Raw genomic sequence first — 25,045 nt, 5'->3', positions numbered from 1 at the left:
TTTCACATTCTTAAAATAAAGTGGTAATCCTAACTGACCTAAAACAGGGAATTTCTACTATAATTAAATGTCAGGGATTGTGAAACTGAGTTTAAATGTATTTAGCTAAGGTGTATGTAAACTTCCGACTTCAACAGTAGGGTAGCCTGTTTAGAGAGAATGTGGGCAGATTCACGACAAAACCATCCGTAGTTAGACAGAAACCCATTTATTTTTATTCAGTACATGGGCATTTTAACCTCTGAAAGTTGTGCACTGACGTCACACTGACTTATGGGTAAAGTGCGCATGTCGTTTTTAACCGGGTTTCGGAATATTTGCATGAGAATCTGGTCACCAATTGGATGGAAACCAAGCTAGTGTGAAATTGAGAGTAAATGAAGACATGCGCTGTAGTAAACTAACAAGTGAGAAGTCATTTCCCCCCCCACTAGACTTGGATAACCATAATCTGGTAATCAAATGATTGCCTTTATAAATTCTTATAAAAAAAGAAAAGAGACCTTAAGAAAAACAACCAAGCACAAAATCAATACTTTTTTTCCATTATAAAAACAAGTTACACACATTTGTAAACAACATATTCTCACTTATTACAGTAGAAAATACCAAGGGCCTAAAACATGGTTCCCAACGGTGTAGGGTGAAGTTGCCCCGACACACTGAGGGGAAACCTTACCCTTGAACGTTCAACATACCCGATGACCTTTTAGAAATATAAAACGAGGTAAAAAGAAAGGAGTGTGGAGCGTACAGTCATCCGAGAGAAACCAACCCAGGGAACAGAGTAAAGCAGAATGTATAGTATATAAAACATGAACCTCTCTTCATGACAGACTGGCCAGGTGAAATCAGCTGAATTTATTCATTCGGGCTCCCGAATGGCGCTAGGCACTGCATTTCTGTGAAAGAGGCACCACTACAGTCCCCAGGTTCGATTCCAGGCTGTATCGGATTCAGCTGCGATCGGGCGGCACACAATTGGCCCAGCGTCATCGGGGTTTCGCCATCATTGTAAATAAGAATTTGTTCTTACTTGCCTGGTTAAATTAAAATAGATGTCACTTGTTAAATCCACATCGATGAAGGGGAAGAGACAGGTTAAAGAAGGATTTTTAAACCGGGACTAATCTTTTGTCTTGCTCATTCACCCTCAATGTTGCGCACACACAATCCAAGTGCCTTTGAACAGGGTACGGTAGTAGGTGACAGGTGCACCGGTTTGAGTCAAGAACTGCAGCGCTGGTTTTTCACGCTCAACAGTTTCCTGTCAAGAAACATTCAGCAAGCAAAGCACATCCAGCCAACTTGACACAACTGTGGGAAGCATTGGAGTCGACATGGGCCAGCATCCCTGTGGAACGCCTTCAACACCTTGTCGAGTCCATGTCCCGGTGAATTGAGGCCGTTCTGAGGGCGAAAGGACAGTGGGTGAAACTCAGCATTAGGAAAGTGTGCTTAAAAAGACTGCACTATGCAGAAATCTCTCTGCCATTTCCTGGTTGTTAAAATTCAAATAGTTTGTCTAATTTCAGTTTGACAAAACATGTATATTGAACCATCTCTTCCATAATAAATAAACTAATTGTATTGTCAGCTGTTTGAAGCTGATTTATAAAAACAAAGTGCTTCAAAACTAAACTTAGAAAAGGGAAGCATAAAAATAAGACAGAACAGATCTACTTCCTTTCAATTAAAAATGACAGATCTATAAACACAGACACACACACACAGACCAATTGGGTCAGGTCACCCAAAAAGTTACATATAGCAGCCGTAAAAAATGTTTTGTTGATCCATGATTCAGTAGAACTTCCTGTAGAACTTCCTGTAGAATAGGGTCTGGTGACTGTTGTTCAAAAAGGGGGAATGTCTGCAGTGGAAAAGTGGGATTCCCTTTTCAACTCTTGAGTTCTTGGATCAGTCCAGATGTACAGGTGATCAGGGCTTTCACTGGTGTTACCTCAGGGGGTGATTGGCTTTCACGGATACCTCAGGGGGGGATTGGCTTTCACTGATACCTCAGGGGGGGATTGGCTTTCACTGATGTTACCTCAGGGGGGGATTGGCTTTCACTGATGTTACCTCAGGGGGGGATTGGCTTTCACTGATGTTACCTCAGGGGGGGATTGGCTTTCACTGATACCTCAGGGGGGGATTGGCTTTCACTGATACCTCAGGGGGGGGATTGGCTTTCACTGATACCTCAGGGGGGGGATTGGCTTTCACTGATACCTCAGGGGGGATTGGCTTTCACTGATACCTCAGGGGGGGGATTGGCTTTCACTGATGTTACCTCAGGGGGGGATTGGCTTTCACTGATGTTACCTCAGGGGGGGATTGGCTTTCACTGATACCTCAGGGGGGGATTGGCTTTCACTGATGTTACCTCAGGGGGGATTGGCTTTCACTGATGTTACCTCAGGGGGGGATTGGCTTTCACTGATGTTACCTCAGGGGGGGATTGGCTTTCACTGATGTTACCTCAGGGGGGGATTGGCTTTCACTGATGTTACCTCAGGGGGGGGGGGTTGGCTTTCACTGATGTTACCTCAGGGGGGGGGGGGGTTGGCTTTCACTGATGTTACCTCAGGGGGGGATTGGCTTTCACTGATGTTACCTCAGGGGGGGGGGGTTGGCTTTCACTGATGTTACCTCAGGGGGGGGGGGGGGGTTGGCTTTCACTGATGTTACCTCAGGGGGGGATTGGCTTTCACTGGTGTTACCTCAGGGGGGGATTGGCTTTCACTGATGTTACCTCAGGGGGGGATTGGCTTTCACTGATGTTACCTCAGGGGGGGATTGGCTTTCACTGATGTTACCTCAGGGGGGGATTGGCTTTCACTGATGTTACCTCAGGGGGGGATTGGCTTTCACTGATGTTACCTCAGGGGGGGATTGGCTTTCACTGATGTTACCTCAGGGGGGGATTGGCTTTCACTGATGTTACCTCAGGGGGGGATTGGCTTTCACTGATGTTACCTCAGGGGGGGATTGGCTTTCACTGATGTTACCTCAGGGGGGGATTGGCTTTCACTGATGTTACCTCAGGGGGGGGATTGGCTTTCACTGATGTTACCTCAGGGGGGGATTGGCTTTCACTGATGTTACCTCAGGGGGGGATTGGCTTTCACTGATGTTACCTCAGGGGGGGGATTGGCTTTCACTGATGTTACCTCAGGGGGGGATTGGCTTTCACTGGTGTTACCTCAGGGGGGGATTGGCTTTCACTGATGTTACCTCAGGGGGGGATTGGCTTTCACTGATGTTACCTCAGGGGGGGGATTGGCTTTCACTGATGTTACCTCAGCCTTAATCGACGTCCTTGATGCCCGGGGAACAGTGGGTTAACTGCCTTGCTCAGGGGCAGAATGACAGATTTTTTTTACCTTGTCGGCTCGGGGATTCGATCCAGCAACCTTTCGTACAACTAGGTATCCCCCTTTCCCCTCAACACCACCTGAGAATCTAAAGCAGGCTCCCCACAACAGGCTCCCCACAACAGGCTCCACTACTGCTTCAGATTCTCACGTGGTTCAGGGAAGAAAATAATTTTGAAAACACCTTGCATTTCAACACTGACAAAAATCCCAAAAGATTTGACCGCGTATGAGGAAATACTAACACAGCATTAAGAGAATCATTTTACACACACACTCACACACACACACACACACACACACACACACACACACACACACACACAACTGGAAACTCATATCTGATGCTTCAACATGTCTTAGCTTCTTCTTTTGGCCTGGTGGTGAAATGAAGAAACATTAGTTAAATGGGACAAGACTGGACACACACAAGACTGGACACGGACACACAAGACTGGACACGGACACACAAGACTGGACACACAAGACTGGACACGGACACACAAGACTGGACACGGATACACAAGACTGGACACGGACACACAAGACTGGACACGGACACACAAGACTGGACACGGACACACAAGACTGGACACGGACACACAAGACATATTCCTAGATGTTATATTTAATGTGGTCACTACTCACCCTGTTGTGTCCATCTTCTCTTCAGCGTCTTTATCCTCGTCTTTCACTTCTGGGGAAAACAAAGAGAACGTTGACCGGGCGTTACTCCCCCCAGTGTCCTGGGCCAGTCACGGAGGCGTTATGCCCCCCCCCAGTGTCCTGGGCCAGTCACGGAGGCGTTACTCCCCCAGTGTCCTGGGCCAGTCACGGAGGCGTTACGCTCCCCCAGTGTCCTGGGCCAGTCACGGAGGCGTTACTCCCCCCAGTGTCCTGGGCCAGTCACGGAGGCGTTACTCCCCCAGTGTCCTGGGCCAGTCACGGAGGCGTTACGCCCCCCCAGTGTCCTGGGCCAGTCACGGAGGCGTTACGCCCCCCCAGTGTCCTGGGCCAGTCACGGAGGCGTTACGCCCCCCCAGTGTCCTGGGCCAGTCACGGAGGCGTTACGCCCCCCCCAGTGTCCTGGGCCAGTCACGGAGGCGTTACTCCCCCAGTGTCCTGGGCCAGTCACGGAGGCGTTACGCCCCCCCAGTGTCCTGGGCCAGTCACCGGAGGCGTTACGCCCCCCCCAGTGTCCTGGGCCAGTCACCGGAGGCGTTACGCCCCCCAGTGTCCTGGGCCAGTCACCGGAGGCGTTACTCCCCCCAGTGTCCTGGGCCAGTCACGAAGGCGTTACGGCCCCCAGTGTCAGTCACGGAGGCGTTACGGCCCCCAGTGTCAGTCACGGAGGCGTTACGGCCCCCAGTGTCAGTCACGGAGGCGTTACGGCCCCCAGTGTCAGTCACGGAGGCGTTATGGCCAGTGTCAGTCACGGAGGCGTTATGGCCAGTGTCAGTCACGGAGGCGTTATGGCCAGTGTCAGTCACGGAGGCGTTTTGGCCAGTGTCAGTCACGGAGGCGTTATGGCCAGTGTCAGTCACGGAGGCGTTATGGCCAGTGTCAGTCACGGAGGCGTTTTGGCCAGTGTCAGTCACGGAGGCGTTTTGGCCAGTGTCAGTCACGGAGGCGTTATGGCCAGTGTCAGTCACGGAGGCGTTACTCCCCCAGTGTCAGTCACAGAGGCGTTATGGCCAGTGTCAGTCACGGAGGCGTTACTCCCCCAGTGTCAGTCACGGAGGCGTTTTGGCCAGTGTCAGTCACGGAGAAGTTATGGCCAGTGTCAGTCACGGAGGCGTTATGGCCAGTGTCAGTCACGGAGGCGTTATGGCCAGTGTCAGTCACGGAGGCGTTATGGCCAGTGTCAGTCACGGAGGCGTTATGGCCAGTGTCAGTCACGGAGGCGTTATGGCCAGTGTCAGTCACGGAGGCGTTATGGCCAGTGTCAGTCACGGAGGCGTTATGGCCAGTGTCAGTCACGGAGGCGTTATGGCCAGTGTCAGTCACGGAGGCGTTACTCCCCCAGTGTCAGTCACGGAGGCGTTATGGCCAGTGTCAGTCACGGAGGCGTTTTGGCCAGTGTCAGTCACGGAGGCGTTACTCCCCCAGTGTCAGTCACGGAGGCGTTTTGGCCAGTGTCAGTCACGGAGGCGTTATGGCCAGTGTCAGTCACGGAGGCGTTATGGCCAGTGTCAGTCACGGAGGCGTTTTGGCCAGTGTCAGTCACGGAGGCGTTTTGGCCAGTGTCAGTCACGGAGGCGTTATGGCCAGTGTCAGTCACGGAGGCGTTACTCCCCCAGTGTCAGTCACAGAGGCGTTATGGCCAGTGTCAGTCACGGAGGCGTTACTCCCCCAGTGTCAGTCACGGAGGCGTTTTGGCCAGTGTCAGTCACGGAGGCGTTATGGCCAGTGTCAGTCACGGAGGCGTTATGGCCAGTGTCAGTCACGGAGGCGTTATGGCCAGTGTCAGTCACGGAGGCGTTATGGCCAGTGTCAGTCACGGAGGCGTTATGGCCAGTGTCAGTCACGGAGGCGTTATGGCCAGTGTCAGTCACGGAGGCGTTATGGCCAGTGTCAGTCACGGAGGCGTTATGGCCAGTGTCAGTCACGGAGGCGTTATGGCCAGTGTCAGTCACGGAGGCGTTACTCCCCCAGTGTCAGTCACGGAGGCGTTATGGCCAGTGTCAGTCACGGAGGCGTTTTGGCCAGTGTCAGTCACGGAGGCGTTACTCCCCCAGTGTCAGTCACGGAGGCGTTACTCCCCCAGTGTCAGTCACGGAGGCGTTTTGGCCAGTGTCAGTCACGGAGGCGTTATGGCCAGTGTCAGTCACGGAGGCGTTATGGCCAGTGTCAGTCACGGAGGCGTTTTGGCCAGTGTCAGTCACGGAGGCGTTATGGCCAGTGTCAGTCACGGAGGCGTTATGGCCAGTGTCAGTCACGGAGGCGTTATGGCCAGTGTCAGTCACGGAGGCGTTATGGCCAGTGTCAGTCACGGAGGCGTTATGGCCAGTGTCAGTCACGGAGGCGTTATGGCCAGTGTCAGTCACGGAGGCGTTATGGCCAGTGTCAGTCACGGAGGCGTTATGGCCAGTGTCAGTCACGGAGGCGTTACTCCCCCAGTGTCAGTCACGGAGGCGTTATGGCCAGTGTCAGTCACGGAGGCGTTTTGGCCAGTGTCAGTCACGGAGGCGTTACTCCCCCAGTGTCAGTCACGGAGGCGTTACTCCCCCAGTGTCAGTCACGGAGGCGTTACTCCCCCAGTGTCAGTCACGGAGGCGTTTTGGCCAGTGTCAGTCACGGAGGCGTTATGGCCAGTGTCAGTCACGGAGGCGTTACTCCCCCAGTGTCAGTCACAGAGGCGTTATGGCCAGTGTCAGTCACGGAGGCGTTTTGGCCAGTGTCAGTCACGGAGGCGTTATGGCCAGTGTCAGTCACGGAGGCGTTATGGCCAGTGTCAGTCACGGAGGCGTTTTGGCCAGTGTCAGTCACGGAGGCGTTATGGCCAGTGTCAGTCACGGAGGCGTTTTGGCCAGTGTCAGTCACGGTGGCGTTATGGCCAGTGTCAGTCACGGAGGCGTTATGGCCAGTGTCAGTCACGGAGGCGTTTTGGCCAGTGTCAGTCACGGAGGCGTTATGGCCAGTGTCAGTCACGGAGGCGTTATGGCCAGTGTCAGTCACGGAGGCGTTATGGCCAGTGTCAGTCACGGAGGCGTTTTGGCCAGTGTCAGTCACGGAGGCGTTATGGCCAGTGTCAGTCACGGAGGCGTTTTGGCCAGTGTCAGTCACGGAGGCGTTATGGCCAGTGTCAGTCACGGAGGCGTTATGGCCAGTGTCAGTCACGGAGGCGTTTTGGCCAGTGTCAGTCACGGAGGCGTTATGGCCAGTGTCAGTCACGGAGGCGTTTTGGCCAGTGTCAGTCACGGAGGCGTTATGGCCAGTGTCAGTCACGGAGGCGTTATGGCCAGTGTCAGTCACGGAGGCGTTATGGCCAGTGTCAGTCACGGAGGCGTTATGGCCAGTGTCAGTCACGGAGGCGTTATGGCCAGTGTCAGTCACGGAGGCGTTATGGCCAGTGTCAGTCACGGAGGCGTTATGGCCAGTGTCAGTCACGGAGGCGTTATGGCCAGTGTCAGTCACGGAGGCGTTATGGCCAGTGTCAGTCACGGAGGCGTTATGGCCAGTGTCAGTCACGGAGGCGTTATGGCCAGTGTCAGTCACGGAGGCGTTATGGCCAGTGTCAGTCACGGAGGCGTTATGGCCAGTGTCAGTCACGGAGGCGTTATGGCCAGTGTCAGTCACGGAGGCGTTATGGCCAGTGTCAGTCACGGAGGCGTTACTCCCCCAGTGTCAGTCACGGAGGCGTTATGGCCAGTGTCAGTCACGGAGGCGTTTTGGCCAGTGTCAGTCACGGAGGCGTTACTCCCCCAGTGTCAGTCACGGAGGCGTTTTGGCCAGTGTCAGTCACGGAGGCGTTATGGCCAGTGTCAGTCACGGAGGCGTTATGGCCAGTGTCAGTCACGGAGGCGTTTTGGCCAGTGTCAGTCACGGAGGCGTTATGGCCAGTGTCAGTCACGGAGGCGTTATGGCCAGTGTCAGTCACGGAGGCGTTATGGCCAGTGTCAGTCACGGAGGCGTTATGGCCAGTGTCAGTCACGGAGGCGTTATGGCCAGTGTCAGTCACGGAGGCGTTATGGCCAGTGTCAGTCACGGAGGCGTTATGGCCAGTGTCAGTCACGGAGGCGTTATGGCCAGTGTCAGTCACGGAGGCGTTATGGCCAGTGTCAGTCACGGAGGCGTTATGGCCAGTGTCAGTCACGGAGGCGTTATGGCCAGTGTCAGTCACGGAGGCGTTATGGCCAGTGTCAGTCACGGAGGCGTTATGGCCAGTGTCAGTCACGGAGGCGTTATGGCCAGTGTCAGTCACGGAGGCGTTACTCCCCCAGTGTCAGTCACGGAGGCGTTATGGCCAGTGTCAGTCACGGAGGCGTTTTGGCCAGTGTCAGTCACGGAGGCGTTACTCCCCCAGTGTCAGTCACGGAGGCGTTTTGGCCAGTGTCAGTCACGGAGGCGTTATGGCCAGTGTCAGTCACGGAGGCGTTATGGCCAGTGTCAGTCACGGAGGCGTTTTGGCCAGTGTCAGTCACGGAGGCGTTATGGCCAGTGTCAGTCACGGAGGCGTTATGGCCAGTGTCAGTCACGGAGGCGTTACTCCCCCAGTGTCAGTCACAGAGGCGTTATGGCCAGTGTCAGTCACGGAGGCGTTACTCCCCCAGTGTCAGTCACGGAGGCGTTTTGGCCAGTGTCAGTCACGGAGGCGTTATGGCCAGTGTCAGTCACGGAGGCGTTATGGCCAGTGTCAGTCACGGAGGCGTTTTGGCCAGTGTCAGTCACGGAGGCGTTATGGCCAGTGTCAGTCACGGAGGCGTTTTGGCCAGTGTCAGTCACGGAGGCGTTTTGGCCAGTGTCAGTCACGGAGGCGTTTTGGCCAGTGTCAGTCACGGAGGCGTTATGGCCAGTGTCAGTCACGGAGGCGTTATGGCCAGTGTCAGTCACGGAGGCGTTATGGCCAGTGTCAGTCACGGAGGCGTTATGGCCAGTGTCAGTCACGGAGGCGTTATGGCCAGTGTCAGTCACGGAGGCGTTATGGCCAGTGTCAGTCACGGAGGCGTTATGGCCAGTGTCAGTCACGGAGGCGTTATGGCCAGTGTCAGTCACGGAGGCGTTTTGGCCAGTGTCAGTCACGGAGGCGTTATGGCCAGTGTCAGTCACGGAGGCGTTATGGCCAGTGTCAGTCACGGAGGCGTTTTGGCCAGTGTCAGTCACGGAGGCGTTATGGCCAGTGTCAGTCACGGAGGCGTTACTCCCCCAGTGTCAGTCACGGAGGCGTTTTGGCCAGTGTCAGTCACGGAGGCGTTATGGCCAGTGTCAGTCACGGAGGCGTTATGGCCAGTGTCAGTCACGGAGGCGTTTTGGCCAGTGTCAGTCACGGAGGCGTTATGGCCAGTGTCAGTCACGGAGGCGTTACTCCCCCAGTGTCAGTCACGGAGGCGTTACTCCCCCAGTGTCAGTCACGGAGGCGTTATGGCCAGTGTCAGTCACGGAGGCGTTATGGCCAGTGTCAGTCACGGAGGCGTTATGGCCAGTGTCAGTCACGGAGGCGTTATGGCCAGTGTCAGTCACGGAGGCGTTACTCCCCCAGTGTCAGTCACGGAGGCGTTATGGCCAGTGTCAGTCACGGAGGCGTTATGGCCAGTGTCAGTCACGGAGGCGTTATGGCCAGTGCCAGTCACGGAGGCGTTATGGCCAGTGTCAGTCACGGAGGCGTTATGGCCAGTGTCAGTCACGGAGGCGTTATGGCCAGTGTCAGTCACGGAGGCGTTATGGCCAGTGTCAGTCACGGAGGCGTTATGGCCAGTGTCAGTCACGGAGGCGTTACTCCCCCAGTGTCAGTCACGGAGGCGTTACTCCCCCAGTGTCAGTCACGGAGGCGTTACTCCCCCAGTGTCAGTCACGGAGGCGTTATGGCCAGTGTCAGTCACGGAGGCGTTACTCCCCCAGTGTCAGTCACGGCCAGTGTCAGTCACGGAGGCGTTATGGCCAGTGTCAGTCACGGAGGCGTTACTCCCCCAGTGTCAGTCACGGAGGCGTTACTCCCCCAGTGTCAGTCACGGAGGCGTTACTCCCCCAGTGTCAGTCACGGAGGCGTTACTCCCCCAGTGTCAGTCACGGAGGCGTTACTCCCCCAGTGTCAGTCACGGAGGCGTTACTCCCCCAGTGTCAGTCACGGAGGCGTTACTCCCCCAGTGTCAGTCACGGAGGCGTTATGGCCAGTGTCAGTCACGGAGGCGTTATGGCCAGTGTCAGTCACGGAGGCGTTATGGCCAGTGTCAGTCACGGAGGCGTTATGGCCAGTGTCAGTCACGGAGGCGTTATGGCCAGTGTCAGTCACGGAGGCGTTATGGCCAGTGTCAGTCACGGAGGCGTTATGGCCAGTGTCAGTCACGGAGGCGTTATGGCCAGTGTCAGTCACGGAGGCGTTATGGCCAGTGTCAGTCACGGAGGCGTTATGGCCAGTGTCAGTCACGGAGGCGTTATGGCCAGTGTCAGTCACGGAGGCGTTATGGCCAGTGTCAGTCACGGAGGCGTTATGGCCAGTGTCAGTCACGGAGGCGTTATGGCCAGTGTCAGTCACGGAGGCGTTATGGCCAGTGTCAGTCACGGAGGCGTTATGGCCAGTGTCAGTCACGGAGGCGTTATGGCCAGTGTCAGTCACGGAGGCGTTATGGCCAGTGTCAGTCACGGAGGTGTGTGAGGTTTACTTTACCTTTCTTCTCCTCAGTCTCCTCTTTCTCCTCCTCAGTCTTGACTCGTTTGGTCTTCTTATGGTTGGCAGCGTTCCTCCTTCCCCCTCCTCCCTGTCCCTCATCCTCAGAGTCAGAGAACTCCTCTTCACAGGCTATCCTCTTATCATGGGCCCTGACTGAAACAAAACCACCCTCTTATCATGGGCCCTGACTGAAACAAAACCACCCTCTTATCATGGGCCCTGACTGAAACAAAACCATCCTCTTATCATGGGCCCTGACTGAAACAAAACCATCCTCTTATCATGGGCCCTGACTGAAACAAAACCATCCTCTTATCATGGGCCCTGACTGAAACAAAACCATCCTCTTATCATGGGCCCTGACTGAAACAAAACCATCCTCTTATCATGGGCCCTGACTGAAACAAAACCATCCTCTTATCATGGGCCCTGACTGAAACAAAACCATCCTCTTATCATGGGCCCTGACTGAAACAAAACCATCCTCTTATCATGGGCCCTGACTGAAACAAAACCATCCTCTTATCATGGGCCCTGACTGAAACAAAACCATCCTCTTATCATGGGCCCTGACTGAAACAAAACCATCCTCTTATCATGGGCCCTGACTGAAACAAAACCATCCTCTTATCATGGGCCCTGACTGAAACAAAACCATCCTCTTATCATGGGCCCTGACTGAAACAATACCCTCGTCTTATCATGGGCCCTGACTGAAACAATACCCTCGTCTTATCATGGGCCCTGACTGAAACAATACCCTCGTCTTATCATGGGCCCTGACTGAAACAATACCCTCGTCTTATCATGGGCCCTGACTGAAACAATACCCTCGTCTTATCATGGGCCCTGACTGAAACAATACCCTCGTCTTATCATGGGCCCTGACTGAAACAATACCCTCGTCTTATCATGGGCCCTGACTGAATCAAAACCATCCTCTTATCATGGGCCCTGACTGAAACAATACCCTCGTCTTATCATGGGCCCTGACTGAAACAAAACCATCCTCTTATCATGGGCCCTGACTGAAACAATACCCTCGTCTTATCATGGGCCCTGACTGAAACAAAACCATCCTCTTATCATGGGCCCTGACTGAAACAATACCCTCGTCTTATCATGGGCCCTGACTGAAACAATACCCTCGTCTTATCATGAGCCCTGACTGAAACAATACCCTCGTCTTATCATGGGCCCTGACTGAAACAATACCCTCGTCTTATCATGGGCCCTGACTGAAACAATACCCTCGTCTTATCATGGGCCCTGACTGAAACAAAACCATCCTCTTATCATGGGCCCTGACTGAAACAATACCCTCGTCTTATCATGGGCCCTGACTGAAACAAAACCATCCTCTTATCATGGGCCCTGACTGAAACAATACCCTCGTCTTATCATGGGCCCTGACTGAAACAATACCCTCGTCTTATCATGGGCCCTGACTGAAACAATACCCTCGTCTTATCATGGGCCCTGACTGAAACAATACCCTCGTCTTATCATGGGCCCTGACTGAAACAATACCCTCGTCTTATCATGGGCCCTGACTGAAACAATACCCTCGTCTTATCATGGGCCCTGACTGAAACAATACCCTCGTCTTATCATGGGCCCTGACTGAATCAAAACCATCCTCTTATCATGGGCCCTGACTGAAACAATACCCTCGTCTTATCATGGGCCCTGACTGAAACAAAACCATCCTCTTATCATGGGCCCTGACTGAAACAATACCCTCGTCTTATCATGGGCCCTGACTGAAACAAAACCATCCTCTTATCATGGGCCCTGACTGAAACAATACCCTCGTCTTATCATGGGCCCTGACTGAAACAATACCCTCGTCTTATCATGAGCCCTGACTGAAACAATACCCTCGTCTTATCATGGGCCCTGACTGAAACAATACCCTCGTCTTATCATGGGCCCTGACTGAAACAATACCCTCGTCTTATCATGGGCCCTGACTGAAACAAAACCATCCTCTTATCATGGGCCCTGACTGAAACAATACCCTCGTCTTATCATGGGCCCTGACTGAAACAAAACCATCCTCTTATCATGGGCCCTGACTGAAACAATACCCTCGTCTTATCATGGGCCCTGACTGAAACAATACCCTCGTCTTATCATGGGCCCTGACTGAAACAATACCCTCGTCTTATCATGGGCCCTGACTGAAACAATACCCTCGTCTTATCATGAGCCCTGACTGAAACAAAACCATCCTCTTATCATGGGCCCTGACTGAAACAAAACTTACTGGAGATGCGTTTGTCAGGGTCCTCGTCCTCCTCATCTCCAGAGTCCGGGTGTGGAGCGTCTTCTGGGATGGCCTGTATCTGGACCCCCGGGGCGTGGGGCAGCATACGCAGGTTCTCAAACAACCTCTGTCTGGGGAGGGAGAGAGACGTTAGTGTCTGTACCACAGTATGACTGTCTGTATATATACACACACACATCTATCTTTGTAACTTACTTGATCTTCTCCAGGTAATCATTGGTGTTCTGGTTGGTCATGTTAGACGGGCTGATGTGGAGCTTGAAGTCAGGACCAAAGTACTCAAAGTAGTCGTTGTATGGCAGCTCTGATTGGACGAGAGAGATCATCAAGGTTGTTGTAATAAAACAACCTACCAGGTTACATCAAAGTAATACATGAACATAATGTGTGTGTGTGTGTGTGTGTGTGTGTCGTTAGGTATGGTGCTGTGTGTGTGTGTGTGTGTGTGTGTGTGTGTCGTTAGGTATGGTGCTGTGTGTGTGTGTGTGTGTGTGTGTCGTTAGGTATGGTGCTGTGTGTGTGTGTGTCGTTAGGTATGGTGCTGTGTGTGTGTGTCGTTAGGTATGGTGCTGTGTGTGTGTGTGTGTGTGTCGTTAGGTATGGTGCTGTGTGTGTGTGTCGTTAGGTATGGTGCTGTGTGTGTGTGTGTCGTTAGGTATGGTGCTGTGTGTGTCGTTAGGTATGGTGCTGTGTGTGTGTGTCGTTAGGTATGATGGTGTGTGTGTGATGGTGTGTGCCGTTAGGTATGATGGTGTGTGTGTGATGGTGTGTGTGTGATGGTGTGTGTACCGTTAGGTATGATGGTGTGTGTGTGTGTGTACCGTTAGGTATGATGGTGTGTGTGTGTGTGTGTGTACCGTTAGGTAGAATGCTGTGTGTGTGTACCGTTAGGTATGATGGTGTGTGTGTGTGTGTACCGTTAGGTATGATGGTGTGTGTGTGTACCGTTAGGTATAATGCTGTGTGTGTGTGTGTGTGTGTACCGTTAGGTATGATGCTGTGTGTGTACCATTAGGTATGATGCTGTGTGTGTGTGTGTACCATTAGGTATGATGCTGTGTGTGTGTGTGTGTGTGTGTGTGTGTGTGTGTACCGTTAGGTATGATGGTGTGTGTGTACCGTTAGGTATGATGGTGTGTGTGTGTGTGTGTACCGTTAGGTATGATGGTGTGTGTGTGTGTGTGTGTGTCCCGTTAGGTATGATGGTGTGTGTGTGTGTGTGTACCGTTAGGTATGATGGTGTGTGTGTACCGTTAGGTATGATGGTGTGTGTGTGTGTGTGTACCGTTAGGTATGATGGTGTGTGTGTGTGTGTACCGTTAGGTATGATGGTGTGTGTGTGTGTGTGTGTGTGTACCGTTAGGTATAATGCTGTGTGTGTGTGTACCGTTAGGTATGATGGTGTGTGTGTGTGTGTGTGTACCGTTAGGTATGATGGTGTGTGTGTGTGTGTGTGTATCGTTAGGTGTGTGTGTGTACCGTTAGGTATGATGGTGTGTGTGTGTGTACCGTTAGGTATGATGGTGTGTGTGTGTGTGTGTGTGTACCGTTAGGTATGATGGTGTGTGTGTGTGTGTGTGTACCGTTAGGTGTGTGTGTGTGTGTGTGTGTGTACCGTTAGGTGTGTGTGTGTGTGTGTGTGTGTACCGTTAGGTGTGTGTGTGTGTGTGTGTGTGTACCGTTAGGTGTGTGTGTGTGTGTGTGTGTGTACCGTTAGGTGTGTGTGTGTGTGTGTGTGTGTGTGTGTGTGTGTGTGTGTGTGTGTGTGTGTACCGTTCGGTATAATGCTGTGTGTGTGTGTACCGTTAGGTATGATGGTGTGTGTGTGTGTGTGTGTGTGTGTACCGTTAGGTATAATGCTGTGTGTGTGTGTGTACCGTTAGGTATGATGGTGTGTGTGTGTGTACCGTTAGGTATAATGCTGTCCAGAGCCACGGCGGTCTCGTAGGTCCAGCAGCGGGCCACGTTACGGATGGTATAACCGCCACCTCCCAACATCAACAGAGGCAGGTTGAAACTCTTCATGTACTCAACACACTTAGCATGACCTGAAACACAGCGCCAGGGGTTCAACACACTTAGCATGACCTGAAACACAGCGCCAGGGGTTCAACACACTTAGCATGACCTGAAACACAGCGCCAGGGGTTCAACACACTTAGCATGACCTGAAACACAGCGCCAGGGGTCCAACACACTTAGCATGACCTGAAACACAGCGCCAGGGGTTCAACACACTTAGCATGACCTGAAACACAGCGCCAGGGGTTCAACACACTTAGCATGACCTGAAACACAGCGCCAGGGGTTCAACACACTTAGCATGACCTGAAACACAGCGCCAGGGGTTCAACACACTTAGCATGACCTGAAACACAGCGCCAGGGGTTCAACACACTTAGCATGACCTGAAACACAGCGCCAGGGGTTCAACACACTTAGCATGACCTGAAACACAGCGCCAGGGGTCCAACACACTTAGCATGACCTGAAACACAGCGCCAGGGGTTCAACACACTTAGCATGACCTGAAACACAGCGCCAGGGGTTCAACACACTTAGCATGACCTGAAACACAGCGCCAGGGGTTCAACACACTTAGCATGACCTGAAACACAGCGCCAGGGGTTCAACACACTTAGCATGACCTGAAACACAGCGCCAGGGGTTCAACACACTTAGCATGACCTGAAACACAGCGCCAGGGGTTCAACACACTTAGCATGACCTGAAACACAGCGCCAGGGGTTCAACACACTTAGCATGACCTGAAACACAGCGCCAGGGGTCCAACACACTTAGCATGACCTGAAACACAGCGCCAGGGGTTCAACACACTTAGCATGACCTGAAACACAGCGCCAGGGGTTCAACACACTTAGCATGACCTGAAACACAGCGCCAGGGGTTCAACACACTTAGCATGACCTGAAACACAGCGCCTTAACAAATGATTCATACCCTTCGACATATTCCTCATTTTGTTGCGTTTCTCACCCATCCCCACACAACCCCATAACAAAAGTGAAAACATGTTTTCAAATGTTCTGAGAATGAAATCTAATTTACAAAAATCACTCACACCCCTGAATCAATACATGTTAGAATCACCTTGGACAGTGCTTAGAGCTTGTGAGGCATTCTGGGGAAATCTCTAAGAGCTTTCCACACCTGGATTGTACAATTTTCAAGCTCTTGTACAGTCTTCAAGCTCTGCTGTCAAGTTGATCGTTGATCATTACTCGACAGCCATTTTCAAGCCGATTTCAGTTTAAACTGGAACTAAAGCCATTCAGGAACATTCAGTGTCTTGGGAAGCTACTCCAGTGTGTATTCGGCCTTCTGTTTTAGGTTTTTGTCCTGCTGAAAGGCACAGCGCATTCAGTAATGTGAATTCATACCTTAACTTTTCCCACACTACAGCCTTATTAGAAAATGTATTCAATTGTTGTTGTTTTGTTGTTGTTGTTGTTGTCAATCTACACACAATAGCCCATAATGACCTTCAGGCAAACTCCAAACACACAGGCTGTCTATGTGCCTTTTACCCGAGATACATTTTTAAAAAGTCTCATAGCAAAGGGTCTGACTACTTCATGTAAATAAGGTATCCAGTTTTTTTATTTTTAATAAATTTGCTACATTTTTCTAAAAACCTGTTTTCGTTTGGTCATTATGGGGTATTGTGTGTAGATTGACGGGGGTTGTTTTTTAAAAAAAAAATCCATTTTAGAATAAGGCTGTAACGTAACAAAATGTGGAAAATAGTGAAGGGGTCTGAATACTTTTCCCAAAATGCAGTGTACAATGTCTCCCAGCAGACAAACAGGGTTTTCCTCCAAGACGTTTGCCTGTCATTTCGTTGACCAACAAACGGTCATCTAAAAATCCCACGACCGTCAGAGCCCTAAAGACAGCCCTCCTTCAGGTGAGTTACCTTTGATGGTGAGGTTGAAACAGCCCAGTCTGTCTCCTGAGAGAGAGTCGGCTCCACACTGTAACACGACTGCACTGGGCTGGAACATCTCCATCACTTTAGCCATCACCTAGCAACACACAAAAAAATAAATAAAAGAGAAAAGTATAAAAAGTGAGAAACACACACGAAAATATCACCTAGCAACACACACACACACACACAGATTACAACAACACACCAAATAAATAAAAAGAGAAATGTATAAAAAGTGAGAAACACACAAAAACAAAAAGAGGTAGAATCCATTTGACCTCTGTAAGGAACCAAAACACTGAATGACTTGAAGCAGGAGACTCACAGGTTTGAAGATGGCTTCGTAAGACTCATCGTCGATGCCGTCTCTGAGGGGGTAGTTTACAGCGTAGTACTTCCCCTTCCCTGCTCCAATGTCCTACACACACACACACACACACACACACACACACACACACACGTCAGTGTACATACTGGAATACAAAATTACTCAAATGTAGGTTGACAATCCAACACACACACACACACACACACTGAAAGGGGAGTGTAGTCATACACATCAGAACACACACTGAAATGTAGACACACTCACCCTCGGGTCTCCGGTACCAGGGAGGTATTCTCCCAGAGGACACACACACACACTCACCCTCAGGTCTCCGGTACCAGGGAGGTATTCTCCCAGAGGACACACACACACACACTCACCCTCAGGTCTCCGGTACCAGGGAGGTATTCTCCCAGAGGACACACACACACACACTCACCCTCAGGTCTCCGGTACCAGGGAAGTATTCTCCATACTTGTGGAAGGACACCGTCATGACCCGGTCTGTGGTGAAGAAAGCCTCTTCCACTCCGTCTCCATGGTGAATGTCGATGTCTATGTACAACACCCTCTGGTGGTACCTGACAGGACAGACAACTCATTACATACAATATCTACATTAGATTCATATTACCTGACAGGACAGACAACTCATTACATACAATATCTACGTTAGATTCATATTACCTGACAGGACAGACAACTCATTACATACAATATCTACGTTAGATTCATATTACCTGACAGGACAGACTATACAATTAAATGAATACACTCATATCTATGTTTCTCATCAGAGCCTGAGTGACTATTCATTTCAACAAGAGAAACACACACCATGACAAGCCAAGGACACGTCACCATTCTGTTCTGTCTTTTAGAGGCTGACCGATGAATTAGGGCCGATTTCAAGTTTTCATAACAAAAATCGGTAATCGGCCTTTTTGGATGCCAATTACATCGCACTCCACGAGGAGACTGCGTGGCAGGCTGACCACCTGTTACTCAACGAGGAGACTGCGTGGCAGGCTGACCACCTGTTACTCCACGAGGAGACTGCGTGGCAGGCTGACCACCTGTTACTCCACAAAGAGACTGCGTGGCAGGCTGACCACCTGTTACTCCACGAGGAGACTGCGTGGCAGGCTGACCACCTGTTACTCCACGAGGAGACTGCGTGGCAGGCTGACCACCTGTTACTCCACGAGGAGACTGCGTGGCAGGCTGACCACCTGTTACTCCACGAGGAGACTGCGTGGCAGGCTGACCACCTGTTACTCCACGAGGAGACTGAGTGGCAGGCTGACCACCTGTTACTCCACGAGGAGACTGCGTGGCAGGCTGACCACCTGTTACTCCACGAGGAGACTGCGTGGCAGGCTGACCACCTGTTACTCCACGAGGAGACTGCGTGGCAGGCTGACCACCTGTTACTCCACGAGGAGACTGCGTGGCAGGCTGACCACCTGTTACTCCACGAGGAGACTGCGTGGCAGGCTGACCACCTGTTACTCCACGAGGAGACTGCGTGGCAGGCTGACCACCTGTTACTCCACGAGGAGACTGCGTGGCAGGCTGACCACCTGTTACTCCACGAGGAGACTGCGTGGCAGGCTGACCACCTGTCACTCCACGAGGAGACTGCGTGGCAGGCTGACCACCTGTCACTCCACGAGGAGACTGCGTGGCAGGCTGACCACCTGTCACTCCACGAGGAGACTGCGTGGCAGGCTGACCACCTGTTACTCCACGAGGAGACTGCGTGGCAGGCTGACCACCTGTTACTCCACGAGGAGACTGCGTGGCAGGCTGACCACCTGTTACTCCACGAGGAGACTGCGTGGCAGGCTGACCACCTGTTACTCCACGAGGAGACTGCGTGGCAGGCTGACCACCTGTTACTCCACGAGGAGACTGCGTGGCAGGCTGACCACCTGTCACTCCACGAGTAGACTGCGTGGCAGGCTGACCACCTGTCACTCCACGAGGAGACTGCGTGGCAGGCTGACCACCTGTTACTCCACGAGGAGACTGCGTGGCAGGCTGACCACCTGTTACTCCACGAGGAGACTGCGTGGCAGGCTGACCACCTGTTACTCCACGAGGAGACTGCGTGGCAGGCTGACCACCTGTTACTCCACGAGGAGACTGCGTGGCAGGCTGACCACCTGTTACTCCACGAGGAGACTGCGTGGCAGGCTGACCACCTGTTACTCCACGAGGAGACTGCGTGGCAGGCTGACCACCTGTTACTCCACGAGGAGACTGCGTGGCAGGCTGACCACCTGTTACTCCACGAGGAGACTGCGTGGTAGGCTGACCACCTGTTACTCCACGAGGAGACTGCGTGGCAGGCTGACCGCCTGTTACTCCACGAGGAGACTGCGTGGCAGGCTGACCGCCTGTTACTCCACGAGGAGACTGCGTGGCAGGCTGACCGCCTGTTACTCCACGAGGAGACTGCGTGGCAGGCTGACCACCTGTTACTCCACGAGGAGACTGCGTGGCAGGCTGACCACCTGTTACTCCACGAGGAGACTGCGTGGCAGGCTGACCCCCTGTTACTCCACGAGGAGACTGCGTGGCAGGCTGACCCCCTGTTACTCCACGAGGAGACTGCGTGGCAGGCTGACCACCTGTTACTCCACGAGGAGACTGCGTGGCAGGCTGACTACCTGTTACTCCACGAGGAGACTGCGTGGCAGGCTGACCACCTGTTACTCCACGAGGAGACTGCGTGGCAGGCTGACCCCCTGTTACGCAAGGGCAGCGAGTAGCCAAGGTACGTTGCTAGCTAGCATTAAACATATCTTGTAAAAAAAAAAAACTCTTAACATAATCACTAGTTAACTACACAAGGTTGATGATATTACTAGTTTATCTAGCTTGTCCTGCGTTGCATATAATCAATGCTGTGCCTGTTAATTTATCATCTAATCACAGCCTACTTCAACGTCACCAAACAGGTGATGATTTAGCAAAAGCACATTAATGAAAAAAGCAGAATAGTTGAGCGAATGTACCTAACCACTAACATCAATGCCTTTAAAATCAATACACAGAAGTATATATTTTTAAACCTGCATATTTAGCTAAAAGAAATCCAGGTTAGCAGGCAATATTAAACTAGGGAAATTGTGTCACTTCTCTTGAATTCTGTGCAAGCAGGGTATATGCAGCAGTTTGGGCCGCCTGGCTCGTTGCGAACGAAATGAAGACCACATGTTTCATTATTTATTTGAGACTAAATAGATTTTATTGATGTATTATATTAAGTTAAAATAAGTGTTCATTCAGTATTGTTGTAATTGTCATTATTACAAATATATACTTTTTTTTTTAAACTTGGTCGATTTATCGTTATCGGCTTTTTTGGTCCGCCAATAAATCGGTATCGGATTTAATAATCGGTCGACCTCTACTGTCTTTCCTCAAAAGTGAAAGAGGAGGAGAAAGACACAGACAAGAAGATGGGCCCCACCGGGGTGAGGGGGAGTTGGCGGGGCCCACCGGGGTGAGGGGGAGTTGGCGGGGCCCACCGGGGTGAGGGGAGTTGGCGGGTCCCACCGGGGTGAGGGGAGTTGGCGGGTCCCACCGGGGTGAGGGGAGTTGGCGGGCCCCACCGGGGTGGGGGGAGTTGGCGGGCCCCACCGGGGTGGGGGGAGTTGGCGGGCCCCACCGGGGTGGGGGGAGTTGGCGGGCCCCACCGGGGTGGGGGGAGTTGGCGGGCCCCACCGGGGTGAGGGGAGTTGGCGGGCCCCACCGAGGTGAGGGGAGTTGGCGGGCCCCACCGGGGTGGGGGGAGTTGGCGGGGCCCACCGGGGTGAGGGGAGTTGGCGGGTCCCACCGGGGTGAGGGGAGTTGGCGGGTCCCACCGGGGTGAGGGGAGTTGGCGGGTCCCACCGGGGTGGGGGGAGTTGGCGGGCCCCACCGGGGTGAGGGGAGTTGGCGGGCCCCACCGGGGTGGGGGGAGTTGGCGGGCCCCACCGGGGTGGGGGGAGTTGGCGGGCCCCACCGGGGTGGGGGGAATTGGCGGGCCCCACCGGGGTGGGGGGAGTTGGCGGGCCCCACCGGGGTGGGGGGGTGGGTGACCACACAGGGCTCTTACTTGAGCAGCTCCAGGATGGCGAGGACGATGTCGTTGACGTAGCAGAACCCAGAGGCCTCAGACTTCTTGGCATGATGGAGTCCTCCGGCCCAGTTGATGGCGATGTCCGTCTGCTGCTTGTTCAGCTTCACTGCCCCCGCTACACACACACACACACAGAGGGAGGAGGGAAGAGTCAACACAGGAAGTGAGAGGTAGATAGGCAAGCGAAGTCAGTGGTAGACAGTAAGGCAGATGGAGAAAGAAACTAGACTTACCGACAGAGCCTCCCGTTGAGAGCTGACAGAACTCAAACAGGCCGTCAAACACTGGGCAGTCCTCTCCCACATTAACTGTTAGAGAGCAGCAAGGATAGAAGTTATTCATTTGAGATGTTTGATTGAGGCCTGCAGGTTTGTTTCAATGCGTAAAGCTGTAACCTACATGACAGATGCGAGTGTGGAGTATAGACATTATGAACTGGGTGATTCGAGCCCTGAATCCTGATTGGCCGGCAGCCGTGGTATATCACAAAACCACAAAACATGTATTTTTACTTCTCTAATTACATTGGTAACCAGCTCAACATTAGCCCATATGAAAACATGACAAAAAAAACAAGGTATTACAAGGTATGCTAACCTATAGTTTCGGGGTGAAATACCCCTTTAAAAATGCACCCCCCCCCCCTCCCCGCCTGAGCAATGCTAGGAGAAAACAATGTCTGCTACTCACATCTCTGCATCTGTTTGCTGTGTTCTGACATGTTGTCTGGCCGGATGGTACGCAGGAACTTGATGTAGTCGTCACTGTGGTACTTGGTCATCTCCTCTCCACTGGCCTTGTGGGGTCTCTAGGGAGGTCAGAAAAGTGTGTTGCCAAGGGACGCAATAGGTAGAAAAACATGCCGTTACCTCGTTGCTAAAAACGTTCGCCCGATTTCACTTTAGATAATATATTTTTCAATAACCAAAACATACGGGGCGGTCAGAAAACTTGTAGTCCACAACTATCCAATTTAGACTTTTATAAAGTCTAGAGGACAGCTCAACTATACAGAATGTTACTTCAGACACGTGTTGAAAAAAAAAAGTCATTTTCTGTGTTGAAGAATCAGTCCAGTCCCATCAGCTTCAGTTCTATAAGATATCTAAGTGATAAAATGGCCACATATTCTGTCCGTCACCTTGGAAATAATGGAAGACGCAGCGTTATGAAGAGTCCCTATGTGGAGTTAATTTACCCAGGTAATGTAACGTTACAGAATGGAGGTGTTTGTCCCGCTGATACCACAGTTGCCGAATAAATCAACATGAAAACACACATTTACCGATAGAGACATTGTTTTTTTTTGGGGGGGGGGGGGGGGGTTGTTGACATCCATTTTAAAGTTAATTCATATTTGGGTTGTCGTTTGTTCGATATTTACAGATGTGACCCAATCGTTCGTTCTTTACGTGCAGCTGCCATGCTCAGTGGCAACGTTGTTGTTATTATTACCCCTTGCTTGCGTCTAGCCAGTCAACTAGCTACACAGTTAACCTCTGCAGCCAGAATAACAGCCCCTAAAATAACATGTCTCCGCAAAAAACAAATAAATGCTAGCTACGCTTTCTTCCCCCATCGTTGGACCTGCGTTTACTATGCATCTCATTTCAGTTCGTGTGGTTGTTGGTTTAGCTTTCTGTACTTTTGTAGCAAGTACTCTCTGCATTTGTATGAGCATACTGCCTCATGATTGCACGATGTCCCGATAGCTTTTCCAACTGTCCCGTTATCTGGCTATAAATGGCCAATTTAGAATGCCATTCTAGCCAATCTGAAACGATTATTCAGCAGTGCTGTTGAATACATTTATTTATACCATAAATATCAAACTAATCGAAGAAATCGAAGAAAAAAAATAATATCTATACATAAGCCCACTGTGGCTTGTTGTACTCACGTATATCTCCATCTTCCTGTACAGTCCATAGTTGAGCAGCAGGTTGTGGGTCATACGGATCCTGTGGGGTTTCATGGGATGACCCTGACCATAGTAATAATTACCCACGTCGCCTGGGGGGGAACAAAGAGTTTTAGACAAAACTAGTGAAACAACAAACCATACGTCCTTCCCCTAACCCAGATGTAGGGTAGCTCTGGGCTTTACATTTTAGTCATTTAGCTGACCCTCTTATCCAGAACGATTTACACGAGCAATTAGGACTAAGTGCCTTGCTCAAGGACACATCGGCATATATATATATATATATATATATATATATTTGGGGTGCCACCCAAAGATGTAAAATTAATCTAGTCGGTTCTGGGATTCGAACCAGCGACCATCCGGTTACTGTCCCAGCGCTCTTAACCGCTAGGCTTCCTGCCGCTTTGAGCAGCACTATCAAACATACAGCCTGGTAACTAACTGCACAGCACGAAACAACATACCTATACTAGTTTTAAAATGACGAATAAAATGATCAGCCTCTGCAAAGAGATCTAAATCTTCATAGCGCAGATACAGCGCATTACTTGCTCAACAACCTCCCTCCAGCACAATTCACTTACTAACCCACAAAAGTTGTCTATCAAAACACCGCTAGCCACGTTTAACTGACAAACCCCACTTTACTAAACATATGTAGCGAAATATCAAGAGGTTATTCGTGATTCAAAGATACTTATTAGTAACACTAAAATCATTTTCTGGCTATCTAACGTTAGCTAGTTGTGCATGCTCAGTCAGTTGGTTATAAGCCTACTAACCGTTAGCTAGCCAAGTTGCCACCAATTAATATACTCAACTTACTAGTTAGCTAGAGATTGGCAATTCATTTGATTGCAACATTACAAAATAATGAGGGAAAAAAAACGACTCTCAAGTTGCTTTGGCAAGCTAACTAAAGTCTTCTTCCTAACTAGGTAACTAGCTAATGATGGTAAGCTAACCCCTCGGTAGCTAGTTAGCTGCTAACTCGCCTTACGGCACTTCTCTCAAGAGGGGACATAGGCCTTTCGACCACCGAATCCTCTCCGATACAACAAATAATACTCCGGAAAAACCAACGAGCTACAATAACATCAAATCTTACCGTCATAATAATAGCAAACTTTCTTCTTTGTTCCTCCTGCAGACGACAGCGCCATTTTACTCCACAATTAGTACCGCACAGTTCTTTGTGTCCACGCCGGGGAATTTTTACACTGTCGTCTCGTCCAATCACCGAAGTCTGCTCTGCTCGAAGGCGTTGTTGCGAAGGATGCACTCTTTCTGTTTGCATGGTGCCACCCAAAGATGTTCTACTCATCTATCTGGGGTGCCACCCAAAGATGTTATAGTCATCTATCTGTGGTGCCACCCAAAGATGTTCTAGTCATCTATCTGTGGTGCCACCCAAAGATGTTCTAGTCATCTATCTGTGGTGCCACCCAAAGATGATCTAGTCATCTATCTGTGGTGCCATCCAAATATGTTCTACTCATCTATCTGTGGTGCCACCCAAAGATGTTCTAGTCATCTATCTGTGGTGCCACCCAAATATGTTCTATACATATATCTGTGGTGCCACCCAAAGATGTTCTACTCATCTATCTGTGGTGCCACCCAAAGATGTTCTAGTCATCTATCTGTGGTGCCACCCAAAGATGTTCTAGTCATCTATCTGTGGTGCTACCCAAAGATGTTCCATTCAT

General features: G+C 51.3%; 1 protein-coding gene across 4 annotated transcripts; it reads right to left on the bottom strand.

The window, feature by feature from the left end:
- Positions 1-192: 192 nt before the first annotated feature.
- LOC110496898 (histone deacetylase 1) lies at positions 193-24,658 on the bottom strand. 4 transcript variants are annotated; one of them, XM_090209408.1, is made up of 15 exons: positions 24,445-24,658; positions 23,310-23,422; positions 22,100-22,217; positions 21,643-21,717; positions 21,386-21,524; positions 17,717-17,858; positions 17,275-17,367; positions 16,935-17,043; positions 14,905-15,045; positions 13,193-13,301; positions 12,977-13,107; positions 10,705-10,860; positions 4,029-4,077; positions 2,022-3,757; positions 193-1,963 (listed from the first exon to the last, which is right to left on the bottom strand). In XM_090209408.1, exons 1-14 carry the CDS (start codon positions 24,497-24,499, stop codon positions 3,730-3,732), a joined length of 1,458 nt encoding a protein of 485 aa, XP_090065534.1. In that variant the 5' UTR covers positions 24,500-24,658; the 3' UTR covers positions 193-1,963; positions 2,022-3,729. The 4 variants fall into 4 exon arrangements, with proteins under 4 accessions (XP_090065534.1, XP_090065533.1, XP_090065536.1 ...); XM_090209407.1 differs by lacking the exon at positions 2,022-3,757 and having other exon boundaries at positions 193-1,410; XM_090209410.1 differs by lacking the exons at positions 2,022-3,757; positions 17,717-17,858; positions 21,386-21,524; ... (2 more) ...; positions 23,310-23,422; positions 24,445-24,658 and adding an exon at positions 17,599-17,626 and having other exon boundaries at positions 193-1,410.
- Between the last annotated feature and the right edge of the window lie 387 nt (positions 24,659-25,045).

The sequence above is a fragment of the Oncorhynchus mykiss genome, chromosome 18 (genome assembly GCF_057628025.1).
Source record: "Oncorhynchus mykiss isolate SJ-2025 chromosome 18, ASM5762802v1, whole genome shotgun sequence".
NCBI lineage: Eukaryota > Metazoa > Chordata > Actinopteri > Salmoniformes > Salmonidae > Oncorhynchus > Oncorhynchus mykiss.
This window is presented reverse-complemented; position numbering and strand designations above follow the sequence as displayed.

Coding starts and splice junctions, on each gene's coding strand:
- LOC110496898 (XM_090209407.1), bottom strand. CDS start 24,499: ATGGCGCTGTCGTCTGCAGGAGGAACAAAGAAGAAAGTTTGCTATTAT. Junction 17,368..17,716: donor CTGGTACCGGAGACCTGAGG/GTGAGTGTGTGT, acceptor GTGTGTGTGTAG/GACATTGGAGCAGGGAAGGG. Junction 13,302..14,904: donor GGACAGCATTATACCTAACG/GTACACACACAC, acceptor TCGTCCAATCAG/AGCTGCCATACAACGACTAC.